Source organism: Anoplopoma fimbria, chromosome 16 (assembly GCF_027596085.1).
Source record: "Anoplopoma fimbria isolate UVic2021 breed Golden Eagle Sablefish chromosome 16, Afim_UVic_2022, whole genome shotgun sequence".
NCBI classification, from domain to species: domain Eukaryota; kingdom Metazoa; phylum Chordata; class Actinopteri; order Perciformes; family Anoplopomatidae; genus Anoplopoma; species Anoplopoma fimbria.
The window spans coordinates 1,311,495-1,325,515 of record NC_072464.1 but is presented as its reverse complement, the minus strand read 5'-3'; the positions used below and the strand labels follow the sequence as shown (position 1 = coordinate 1,325,515).

General features: G+C 39.4%; 1 protein-coding gene across 1 annotated transcript; it reads right to left on the bottom strand.

Annotated features, from left to right (window-relative positions):
• Positions 1-1,774: 1,774 nt before the first annotated feature.
• shox (short stature homeobox) lies at positions 1,775-10,463 on the bottom strand. The gene is given in 7 exon segments (XM_054615904.1): positions 1,775-1,864; positions 2,231-2,286; positions 2,289-2,442; positions 4,534-4,622; positions 4,817-4,874; positions 7,844-8,052; positions 10,223-10,463. Coding segments are annotated over 7 exon segments (897 nt in total).
• Positions 10,464-14,021: the final 3,558 nt, after the last annotated feature.

Here is a 14,021-nt window from a genome sequence, read left to right as displayed (position 1 = left end):
AGGGGAAAAACCAAACCGTACGATGATTCATGTTTAGGCATGCTTGCATATGAAATGAGTCTTTTTAATGGGTACAACGAATTCTATGGAGTATTGTTCAATCCAACCATCCCTGAAATGTTTGTAAACTCGGACACGCTACATTTCTTTTTTTTTTTTTTTTTAGGCAAACAATGCACTACAGCCACACCTCTTAATTGAAATTTAACACTCAAAAATAGAAACATACAAAAATAAAACGCAAAGCCATTTAAAAATGTACACTTGTGGTTCAACGATTTCATCTTTCATAAACTTTCAGACAAAATAATAAATAAAACACCCATATGTTTAATTTAAAATGGAGACATAGATAAACAATTCTAAATGGAGGTCTGTTAACAGAGGAAAATGTCTTTTTTTGGAGACTGTTAGAGGTACGTGGATCTTCTTCTAGCGCGTCTCTGACAGCAGTGTTGAAGAGGTTGTCAAAATAATCCAAAACCATCATAATGTTCTGTTTTGTCTGGGACAATTTGTAAAATACAGTTTGAATAATTAGCAAATAATAAAATGTCACATATAACATGCAGGATTAAGCTAATTGTAAACAACTGCTCGGTTTGGAGTACGGTGCTGATTTGTTGGTTTCAATGTGAACATTTTCAAATATCTAAAAGTAGATGAACTTAACTCTAATGTTGGTCGAAGACTTTTAGATTTAGAACCCAAATTTCTGCAGCTTCCAAAAATGTGCTTGGTTGCACCTGATGTTCACAGGAGGTTATGTGGGATATGGCACCTGGCAATGAGTGACTTTTCTCCATCTCAATAAAATATACACTGCTGTAGAAAAAAAACTGCCGTGTTTGGCGTAGAAATTTAACACACCAACAGAAAAAAAAAATCATTGGGTCTCTTTATCGTTGAGGATTAACTGCTAGCTGTTTTTAGTTTTTTTTTATGCTATTTACAGTATTGCACTTAAACTGCACACCATTGCATTTCAGTTTGACTGATGCTTTCTTCATATTTTTCAAATTACAAAACAAAGAAAAAAAAAAGAACGCATGTATACCCTTTATCCAAGACCGTGTCCTTTTTGCTGATCACATGACAATATCAAATCCCCCTCCCCCCTTTAATTAGTAAAGTAGTATCTTCTTGTAGTGCCGTCTGTAAACACCCACGTACAAGACCTGAAGTGCAAAGGCCATCTTGACTTCTTTACCCAGGATGCAACAAACAGAAAGAAATTAAGAGAGAGAGAGAGAGAGAGCACGCTGTGAGGAGAAAACCAAGTCCGGCCGATACATGCCCAGCGCCACGGCATAAAATTCTCCAAAAGGAACAAAAATGAGTTGTTGCTTTTGTCCATGAGAAGAAGAGTATCACGGATGGAGACCTTTCACTGTGTAGGTGTCGGGGTGGGGGGGTTGTGGGCATGTCGGATGGCAGTGTTAAAAAACAGCCGTCGAGCGTGTATGTCGGGTGTCAGTCCCAGAACGCTCCTCCATCAGAGCTCATGCACTTGGCAGCAGCAGGGAACACAGTGGTAGGAGACAGATACGGCCCTTTCTTTGTTAAATGTTTTCTTCATTTTTCTAATAAAGGGTGCGAGCCGCTCCAATGCCTCGGCGAGGTGGTGTTTTGGGGTTTTGATCCCCCCATGCTCACAACCCTCTGCATTGTCCGCGTCAGCGAGGCTCTGCCGGTTTTTTTGGCCCTGCCGCTGCCCTGCCAGTTTGCTTTGTTTCTAACGTCCTCTGGTCTGACGGGCCCCGTCCCCGGCCCCTCAGACAGACATCCACATGTGTTTGTACGGTCCTTGGGCCGTGATCTGTGCCTGGAGTGGACTGAGCCACTGGCCCCGCAGAAGTCCTGCCTGTTGGGGCGAAAAGTAAAAGGTGATTTCACTGGTATTTAATTACCGTTCTCTACAAGTGGTTTGTTTTGGCAGCTGGTTTTGTGACAATTTTCTCGCTCCCTCCTTCTTTCTTTCTTTTTAAAATTTTCCTCCTCCCTTTCTCTCTCATACACACTCCCTCTCCCCCCTCTCTGTATTTGTGTTCCTCTCTTTCACTCTCACTCAGTGTTTTTGTTTAGTTTAGTCTTAGCTGTGAGTGTCACGGCCCTTTCACGGGCTCAGTCTCCTGTGAGAGGCGATTATGGGCATCAGGCGGGCGGAGGGATGGGGGAGGGAGGAGCCAGATGGGGGTCAGAGTCCCAGAGCCTCGGCGTGTTTCCTTGCCTTGAGTCGCAGGTCGGCGATGCTCGAGTTCTTGCTGTTGCTCTTGGCCGCCGCCGCACCGCCGCCGCCGCCGAGGCCGAGTCGGCGAGCGATGCGATGGGTAGTCCGAACGGAGGGGGAGGGAACATCAGGTAGGGGGCGTGAGCCGCCAGGTGAGGATGCAGGTGGGGGTGGGTGTGGGCGACCCCGTCCAACTGGAGCTGGGCTTGGACCTTGGAATTATAAAAACACAAAGTTAGTCAGCATGGGCGCCTCGGGCCATGAGTGTGTGTGTGTGTGTGTGTGTGTGTGTGTGTGTGTGTGTGTGTGTGTGTGTGTGTGTGTGTGTGTGTGTGTGTGTGTGTGTGTGTGTGTTGAGGATTTAGGTTTCACAGTCTGACACTATTAAATTCCCCCTCACATTTCCCCCCCTCAAAGCTGTTGCTTACAGTGTGTTTTCTAAGAAAGTAGTTAAGGGCTGCACTCTTTGGCGCTTTGGCCCTCTTTTTTTTTTCACGTCAGCTATTCTGAAACTTAATGAATCATACATTGCTCTCAGACACCACATCCAATTTAATCGTCCAGAATCAAAGTCTTTCTAGGACCCAGAGCAGATTTGTTTAATTCAGACTGAGGACTCCAGTATACCCTCGGAAATATGCAGTCTTGTTATCCTGATTATGTATTCAATTGCATAAATAAACAATTTTGCACTAAAAAGATATTCACATATTTGGAGTTATAAATATTTATCCAGACATATTCCTGAGTCAAGAGGGGGGAGAGAGTAAAAAAGAAAAAGTAGAAACCATAAGCAGCATAGGATATCAGTTTTCACATTCTTGGCAATTATTTTATAAGAAGTAGGTGAAAATTAAGCATCCACTCACTTCAGAGGGAGAGAGCTGAGCCTGTTGCCATTTCTCATGTGTTTCAAACACCACAGGAAGAAGTGGGAAAACTCAACTATTTCATGCTTTTCCTCTCCAACCAAAATAGAACGATATAAAGTCAAAGTTTCAACTCGACTAAACATTATTTTCTTTCATCACTCTGCTCCCTTTCACATTGGCCTAAAGTGATTGAAGTTGAAATCTTTGAACGTAAGGGAAAAATGCATTTGAGCCACGAATGGATCGGCGCTCGGGAGGCGCTGCGATCCTGCATCCAAACAAAAAACCTCAACTGCAAACAACGAGAGGTTTCCACACATTTCGCTTACCGACAATAAAGGGTAACAAACTGCAACTGTGATGGATAATTTCCGAGTGTACGGTGGGAATACGTCTGATTAAAACATATGAGCGGGACATTGATCCGTCACTGACAAAAAACAGAAATTTGACATGCTTGAGCGCCACGGAGTGTGTGTGTGTCTGTGTCCTGTTTATACCCAGAGGTTCGTCACACACTCGTAGCAGTTTATTAAGGGCTAAATTTGACCCCTTGACCTCACAGTTACAAGTCATCCACCTCACCCAACCAAACCACCAGCCATTCCCTTGTTTCACACACACACACACACACACACACACACACACACACACACACACACACACACACACACACACACACACACACACACACTGCATGGTAAGACCAGTGCAGTGTGTGTGTGTCCCACCACCTATCTCATCCTCAAACTGGGTTCTTCTCTCTCGGCACAAAGGCCTCGAAGGCCTCCACCCAATGCGGCTTACGGCGTCGACACCAAATATCCATCAGAGCCTCTACCCCGTGCCCCCCCTGCTTTCATCATCCTTTTCATGTGCCCGATCCCGCCGCACCATCGCCTTAATTAGGGCCGCGTTTTTCACAAGGGGTCAAGCAAGACAACGCGGCCGCCGGGGGATGTGTGGGGGCAGATAGCTGCAGATCAAATGTGTCTGTCCGACTCCCTTCTCTCCCTCTCTCCACACTGCCGGGAGGTGAAAGGTGCACTGAGGTCTGAGCTGCTCCCTCCCCCTCCAACACACACACAAAAACACACACACACACACACACACACAGTCTCTCATCACTCACATCTAATAGCTGCACATAGGTTCTTGTGAAGGTACAAATTTAGAAGGCCTACTTTGACACGGATTCCACCACAGATACACAGCTACAACTGGCTTTGACCTGTTTTTTTTTTTTATAGATTCCACAGTCTTCACACCTGCGTTACAAGATGCTGAGTAATCATCTTTTGTTATTTTTCAAATAACAAATACTCAGCCTGCATGTTTCACTTCTCTACATTTAAGTCCCCTGATTTGATTTTGTTTTTTATTTGCCAAGCTTTGTCAGCTCTGATAAATTAAAAAAAGAACTCGGCCTACCTGTTGGAAGGGCATCCGGAGGGCACCCATGTTGACGTAGGGTGCTACTCTGCAGGCGTCGAGGTGACTGCCGCCGCCCAGGATAACGCCTGGAGAGAAGGGAAAGATGTCTGTCAGACAGCCAGACAGTTGTTGTTATGTGAGATTAGAAAGTCATAGTTGTTGGTTTTTTTGCCACATGCAGTTTAAAAATGTGGCAGAAAATTGCAAAACTAAAATAACGCAGAACAACAAAAAAAAGGACAATATAAATAAGAAAATTCAAAAGGCATAAAACATTTACCTTTGTGCATCTGGTTTTCTTGTTTTCGACATTTTGCTCTTCTGTTCTGAAACCAGACCTGTAAATGAAAAAGCACATTATCTATAAGAAAAACACAAAAACTTTTTAAATAAAACTTTCAATCATGTAATTTTTATTGTTGTATAAGATATTAATTTAATAATAACAAATAAAAAGAAATAACAGCAGTAGGGTAACATATGAGCTCATGGAGTCTTGTACAAAAATATATTTGAAGCTGCTGCAATGAAAAAAATAAAGAAATGTTTTTAGGATATAAATAACTTGTATAGAGATCGAATAAAACAAATCCACATGGTCGGTAAAGCTGATATTTATCTCCGTTGTACACAGAGGACCATGATGGTGTTAAAGTACCACTTTATTCTCTGCATCCTCCCACAGACCGTGTAGCAATATGATAAGTACACTATGATAATGTACCGTGAAGACATCCTCAACAACAAAAAGACACAAAAAACCTTCGTTAACCACCTTCACCTTGTTAATCAGCATCAACCTCATGTGCCTCCGTGAATAACATTACACAAAGACTGATGATGATGATGATGATGATGATGATGATGGTGCAGTGAAGCCATTTTGAGCTGCGTGGATCTGCGTTCTATATTCTGTCAATGGGACTGTAATAACTGTAATAACTGTAATAACTGTAATAACTGTAATAACTGTAATAACTAATAACTGTAATAACTAATAACTGTAATAACTGTAATAACTGTAATAACTGTAATAACTGTAATAACTAATAACTGTAATAATAACTGTAATAACTGTAATAACTGTAATAACTAATAACTGTAATAACTGTAATAACTGTAATAACTGTAATAACTGTGACAAACTGCAGGGAGGGTGACCTAAAAATAAAAAACTATTTATTATTTTTTAAACTGACTTTATAAGTTGAATATTAGGAATACAACAATATGATATTATTCTTTTTTTATTAAATATGTTTATTATTATTATTACAAAAATAATAATAATAATAATAATAAAAAACGTGATGATGATTATGATAATGATAATAAATTAATAATAACAGTAATGAACGTGATAATAATAATAATAATAATAATAATAATAATAATAATAATAAATAATAATAATAATAATAATATAATGAAATAGCCATGCAAATAGCCATGCATGTAGGCGGTGTGTTATCAGGTGTGTTAAACGATGGTATAAAAGGTGTTTATGAGCTGCAGGTGATTCTGCATAGACAGTAGTCCTCACATACATCAGGTATTAGACGGGCCCGGGATCAATTCCAATTACGAGCCAGTATGTTAAGCAAAGTGAACTACACTGGTTCAGACAGTTATTTCTTCATTAAGGGCCACTCAATGATGCGCTTCACAAATACCCCTAATCTCATTTCCTTTTTGATTTTTTATTAGAGACAGTGAATAATGACATTTAATTTAGCTTTGCGGCAGAAACCCAGAGATATTAGTCCTAACCCAATTACTGCCTGCTCCTCACCGAGCTCTCATAACTTTCAATTAGATTCATTGACAGCTGCTCGGAGCTGCTGCTGCATGGAGACAACATGAGACTTAACAAAGAATACAATACAACAGGCTTTATGTTTCAAGAGGTTCTGCCAGTCGCTTTGATGACAGAAAACACACACACACACACACATATACAGCCAGTGTGTTGAGTCTTTATCACCCAAATTTACACCCTCAATGATCTTGCATGCTTTTCACTTTATTAGTGATAACTGCAGCACTGTGCTCCTATGGTCTGCGGTCTTATGGAGCTCTACCATGGCTTTATTCATCCGATTAGATAGCTGAACAGCAGCATCGGGGTCAGAATTGAGTTATTTATAATCTGTTTTTATGGGGACACTACATCAAGCCAATGGCAGATATTACAAAGAAAATGAGGAGGGATACGAGCTGACATAAGATCGAGTCCCCTGAAGCGGCCGTTCAGACTCTTCATTCATTTTAATCACTGTGTGTGTGTGTGTGTGTGTGTGTGTGTGTGTGTGTGTGTGTGTGTGTGTGTGTGTGTGTGTGTGTGTGTGTGTGTGTATATATGTGTGCTGGCTCCCCTATGGATGCTTGGCTGCTGCTGGTGATTCACAGCACGTGTTTGATGTCACTAAACTCACCCTTCATAAAAGCATAGAGGATTATGTTTCCAATTATTTTAACTACTTGTTAATAACATCACAGAAGAAGTCTGAAGGTTCGATCCTAGAGCCCACAAATCCTGTAAAATACACAGAAATCGTGGGTATAAAATGTTTGCTAAATTTTATACAACTGCCACGGTTGTATAACTCCCATATAGAGGATTATTATGCGACACCACGACAGAAGAAAAGAGCAGAAGCAGGCACCAGACACCAAACACCAGGAGCAATATTATAAGAATATTATAAGAATATATTTTATATCATTTATCTCTCAGGTTTTGTAATTCCTGTCTGTAGACTAATGAGCTATTGGCATTTTTTTTAATTTATTCTTTGTTTTTCATGTTACAGGACACATACTATGATGTGTTTATGTCACAAAACAGAAGAGAAAAAATATTTTTGGGGCTTGGGAATTAAACATGTTTTTCGTTATTTTTACAAGCTCGAAAACATAATGAGTACCAGGTCAATGGATTATTTAAAAAAATAATAATAATAATAAAAAGGGAAGAATGAGATATTTTCTAACAGTTCATTAAAAATGTTAATTGTTTTAGCAAAGAAAATCATTTTAAATCAAGAATCTTTTTTCACGAGGCACATTATTATTATTATTTGATCATAAAACAATAACTGCCACACAATCCATCCACACCTGCAGTCTGACGACACACACCGTCTGACAGAGCCCATAATATCACTTCAACACACCGAGACTATGGTCCCACTGACACACTACCGGGACCAACACCTGGTTTCTGGCTCACAAGAAAGAGAAAGAGAGAGAGGGAGAGGAAGAGGTAGAGGTAGAGGTAGAGGTAGAGGTAGAGGTAGATCCTCACCTGCACCCGGGCCTCGGACAGGCCCAGTCTCTGGCTCAGCTCCTCTCTCATGAAGGCGTCCGGGTAGTGCGTCTCGTCGAACAGCCTCTCCAGCTCGTTGAGCTGCTCCAGCGTGAAGTTAGTGCGACTCCTCCGCTGCTTCAGCTTACCCTGCGCGTCCTCGTCCTCTGACTTCACCTCCTCCTTTTTCTCCTTACACTCGTAGATCCCTGCTGGACACATTTGCGTTTAAATCCTGGACTTTACACCATGCACACCACCTCTCTCCCTTATTAACACACCACCTCTCTCCCTTATTAACACACCACCTCTCTCCTTTATTAACACACCACTGGCCCCAGCACAGGGCCCTGCCAGGGGCCTGTAAGGCCTGCACATGTCCACAGACTCTACTCCTCAAAGAGAGAGGAAAACCAGTCAATACATGCCATGTTAAGCCTAATGAGAGACTCAAAGAGCAGAGAATGAATATAATCCAGATAATCGGACAAGGTTAGGCTCAAACACCGCCTCAGTCAGACAGAATGGGGTTATTTCAGGCTAGAAATAATTATAAGGAGAAAGGTCAGCCTTAACATTTCCTTTATTTATCACTGAAAACCCTAAAACGTCTGTATTTCACATCATGTCACACGCTGCCAGTATATTCTACTTTTGAATCTATATATAGTATATATAGTGTTATCAGTGTGTTGTTATTATTAGTAACATTTGACAGCTGCTGTAATTACTGGACTCTGTGTATCATGTTGGTGTTTGTAGGTAGCTGACGTAAAAATATGTTTTTACACAACTGAAAGTCTTTATATATATATATATGCCAAGTTATATATATATATTATGCTTATATATATTTTATATATATATATATATATATATATATATATATATATATATATACTTGGCATAATATATATATATATATATAATATATAGACTTTCAGTTGTGGAAAAACATTTTTCCACAACTGGAAAAATATAGTATAGTATAGTATATATATATATATATATATATATATATATATATATATATATATATATATATATATATATATATATATATATATATATATATATATATATATTATGCCAAGTTATCAAATCCCAATCCCATACAAACAGAACCACCCTTCCTTTATTAGCTTGCATTAATATTTCATTAATATTAATTTAGAGAAATAGCCAGTAATGCTGCCTCTTTTCTTTCTGCCTGTAAGATAAATATAGAAACGAGTTTAAAGGACTCACTACACTAGAAGAGGCCTGTCCTGCTGTGTGACTGTACCTTTTGTAAACCTGTTCATGAATGACTAATAAAGCTATTTTAAAGGGAGATTTTTAGGAGCCTGTTCAGTGGCAGATTTTATTTACAATTTATAGGAATTAAGCAGTTGAGAGTGTGATTCTTTAATCTAAAGCAGTGTGACAACATGCATGGTAGAGTTTTTAAAGTGACACTGCATCCAAATAGAATTTCAGTTAAACTTTTAAATGATGCCAAATATAATATAAAATGTCCCAGACTGTTACAGATAAATTATTACCATAGACTTCATAATGCATCCTGTAGGATTATTATTATTATTATTATTATTATTATTATTATAGCTGACAAATATTGTCGTGTTGCCACATAAATGTTAAATTGCCATAAAAATAAGAATACACTCATTACTATGATTTAATAAACTTCTATATTAGAAATTATAAAATGCTAAAATGGGATTTTTTTTTTGGTTCTTCGTTTGAAAACCATCACCAGACAGTTAAAACGAGGACCAGAAGAAGGGCCTCCTGCTGTGTAAGAAAATAACCTTTACAACAAAACACAATAACTTTATACATGTACCGAGAAATAAACAGCACGGTCGAGCCTTCCTCGTAGCACTTACTGTATTCCTATTAGTTGTTGCATTTATTGTTTGTATTCGTTTACTGCACTTATCCTATTCGTAGTAGTTTGTAGCACTTATTATATTCGTATTAGTCTGTTGCAATTATTGTTTTCGTAGTAATCTGCCTCTGCACTATACTTTTGCTCTGGTTTATGCTTTAAGATGCTTGTTTAAGAAAGGAGATGCACTTATGACTTCTGGTGACTAGTAGTTCTCTTGAATACCTATGTTGAATACACTTATTGGATAAAAGCGTCTGCTAAATGACTGTAATGTAATGTAATATAATGTAATGTAATGTAATGTAATGTAATATAATGTGTCCACTCTTTTTATTCTATTTGTGTGGAAAAAAAACGGTAAAAAACAACAACAGAACCGTCGCTCCCGGTACAACAAGCACACCCAGCTGAACTTCACACATCTCCCCGACACAATACAATCCATTCTTTCTCTCTTACATTTAAAGAATAAAAAGGCTTACCCTCGGTCGACCTGGAAACATTAAAGTCCTTCAGCTTGTCCTTGTCCAGCTCGCCGTGGTCCTTGAACAGCAGCACCGGGCAGCCCTCCGGTACGTCCTGCAGGTTGCTCTCCGGGCTGCCCAGCTCCCTGGCCCTGCTCAGCCCACTCTCCAGAACCTCCCGGTACGTGATGCTCTCCTTGCTGCTCTCCTTGCTCTTCTGGTCGAACGACTTCGACACGAATGCCGTGAGCTCTTCCATGGTCGGCTCTGTGGGTCCTGCTCAGGAGGATCCACGGTGAGGACGGTCGGGCTGCACACCTGGAGCCGTGGCCGAGCGGTCAACCGGCAGCCTGCTGCTCTGCTCTCGGGTACCCGGTTTTTTGGGGTGTTTTTTTGGGGAGGGAGCAGCGATGGAAGGAGGGAGGAGAGGAGGAGGAGGAGGAGAGGAGGTGAGATCACTCCTGCTGTTGTGACTGTGTATTTGAGAGCACACTATTTATACACGACCACCTCAGCCCAGCCCACACACACACACACACACACACACACACACACACACACACACACACACACACACACACACACACACTCTGTGTCTTGAGCAATTACAGGCCGGCTCGACTTTGCAGAATTCAACTTTCAGCAGCTTTTATTTCTTCTTCTTCTTCTTCTTCTTCTTCCACAAATCAATGATGGAGCTGATGGAGGCGGTTAATTGAATTACGGGGTCATTAAAAGTCTCTCTCTCTCTCTCTCTCTCCTGTGTGGCTGTTGTGTTTAATTAATTCGGCGAAATTTTAATTAACGCCATTAGGAGATACACATTTTGTGGGATTGCCCCATGACTTTTTTTCCTTTTCTTTTAGTGCGTGTTTGGTGAGTTGACAAACTTGTTTAAAGGCTAATCTGCATAATCCCTGTTCCTCCTCCTCTCATGTGTTGTTAGTCACATTTAAAAATAAAACGTGGAAGGATTCAACGGTGTCAAGTCAGGATTTAAAAGTGGCTTATTGATTTGAAACATATGGTCTTTGTCAATCATTAATATTTCAAAACATCACACCATAATTCAATAACGACCAGTTAAAAATCAGTCAAATTGAATTAGGCCTCAACACTTAAATTCTTATTTCTTGTCATTTTAAAGTGAATCTCTTCTTCTTTAAACGTGTGCAGGAGAAGTATCACCAGCATTTATCAGCAACAAACACTTCATAGTGGGATGAATGCTGTAATTAATATTTCCCTTTTGAGTATTCACTTGTAATCCTTTTGTGGTAACACATATGGGCTGCAGATCAATAGATATCAGCAGTGGGAAGAAGAAGAAAAAAATAATGTTCCCTCTATTTACAAGGGCTTTTCATGGGAATAAGTGAGCCCATAATGGCTTAACGGTATCTAAGTCGTTCATCAGGCCGCGGCACACAAACACAAAAGGCCGGGAGAGGAGCCTGGTCCCCTGGGTATCTCATATCTCATATCTCATATCTCATATCTCATCTCATCTCATATCTCATATCTCATATCTCATATCTCACTCATATCTCATATCTCATATCTCATATCTCATCATATCTCTCATATCTCACTAATCTCATATCTATCTCATATCTCAGCTGACAATCTCAATAAATAATCTCAACCTCATATCTCATATCTCATCTCTCATGGTGCCTTGTTGTTTTAATGGACCTTTTAATTTCTGAATGTTGTGAGTGTATTATTGTGAGTGTACATATGTTATTTGTTGCTGCCTTTAAGATTTTTAATCTGATTTCCTGAAATAAAGGTCCCATATCTCATCTCATATCTCATATCTCATCTCATATCTCATATCTCTCTGATGTCGGTCTGATGTCCCTAAATCCCCTTTAAGACGCAAATCCTGCGTCCCAGTCCTGTGTGTGTGTGTGTGTGTGTGTGTGTGTGTGTGTGTGTGTGTGTGTGTGTGTGTGTGTGTGTGTGTGTGTAACGAAATGATCCAGCAACAGGGGGGCTTCATAAAGATTCAAATAAAAAAATAAAGGAAATGTCCAACTGTTGGGATGTAAAAAAAATAAATAATAATTAATATTTTTATTTGTTCAGTCAATTTAATTCGTAAATTTAGATATATCATCGTTGGATATATGAGAACATGCATCAATAAATATATGGCATTTTCAGCAGTGGAAAAATTGTTAACCAGCATAGGTTTGTGTTGTTCTCACTATAAAGTATTGTGTTTTGAACACTTGAGCTCATTTGCAATTCTTCAGAGCAACAAAAATATATTCAACCAGAATAATAAAGCTAAACATATCTCCAGGAGGCCTGTAGGCTGTGCATGTTTAATATGGAGATGAACTTAACAATTAAAACTAAACAACGTAAAGCACAATCTGTTTTAATTCAATACATTTTTTTATGACATGTCATTTGATTTTGTTAATATATAACGAATTTTTCCAGTTCCATTTTTCTAAAAAAAATAAAAAAAAAATAAAACTCTTGCTTGTTTATCTCTCAGATATTTAGGTGGTTGTCCAATCAGCAGCAGCCTGGAGGAACATCAGGAGGATGGTGTCGCTACAGTTTAGTGGCCGACAACTCTTAAAGGGCCTCAATCATATCTTCACCTGCTGCACATGCGCGCCATGTTATTTATAATTATTCAGTTGCTTATTTATTTATTGTCAGCATTTTTGCTATTAGTGTGGCCGACCACAGCACAGACAAGAGACACAGTGTGTGTAAATGCAGTACATTCAATTTACAGCAATAATAAAAAGTACTATAAAGTATCAATATTATTTTTTATTAATTGTATTCTTATTATTTGTATTAATTGTATTAGTAGTAGTAGAAGTAGTAGCATTAATGCTCTAATATAATTCAGTTTAAATTAATTCAGGGTTTATTTTATGAAGTTCTTTAGTGTCAGTATTATATTTATTTCACTAATAAACAGATTGTTTTTTCTACAACAATCAGGCACCTAATTTATCATTTAAATGTCTACCTGATCATTACCTTTGATCAATTTGCTCTGTAGCAACAAAAATGATATCCTACATGTTTATTCTCATTGCAATACCACGTGTGTATGTTCCTCTTTATATCCACTGCACAACAGCTGCTTCCATGTGAGTGATGCATTCAAATAAATTAGACAATTAAAGCACATCATCACCAAAGCTCGACTGACTCACCCAGACAGCTACTAATACATTTTAAATTTTATTCACTTTATTGAATCTACTGGAAATATTTTGGATTGCCAAGCAGACGTCCGCATGGCTGCAGTTTTCTCTTCACGTTGAGTTTCAAGTAAAATACAGTCCTTTCACGGTAGGTGACAAACGCTGTCTTTTTACTGTCCGTAAACCTACTCATGCCCCCGATCGTCCAATTTGCTGCTAATTAGGGAGCTGAGGAATTCCTTCTCTACCTGCTTGTGAAGGCTTTGGAGCATTATCAAGACATCAGCAGACTTAAATGAGTCTGCGCTGGAGGAGAGAAAAGAGAGAGAAAGATAGGGAGGGGGGTAGAGGAGAGAGGGTGAAGAGACAGTGTGTAAGAGAGGGAGAGAAAGTGTGTGTGTTTGGGGGGGAGACATGCTGTAGCTATGCAAAGAAATGAGAAAATTAGGATTGCGTTGCCCAGGTTGATCATACATCAGACTGGACTTTTGGATAGCGTGTTAGATATTAGGATAGTACTGTGTCAGTGTCCTGTAGCCTGTGTGGAGGCTTTAAAATCCCTCTGGTTTTGCTAGTATCCAGATTTAGAGATGAGGGGGAGGAAATACAGGAAGGACAACTGAGACCTCACC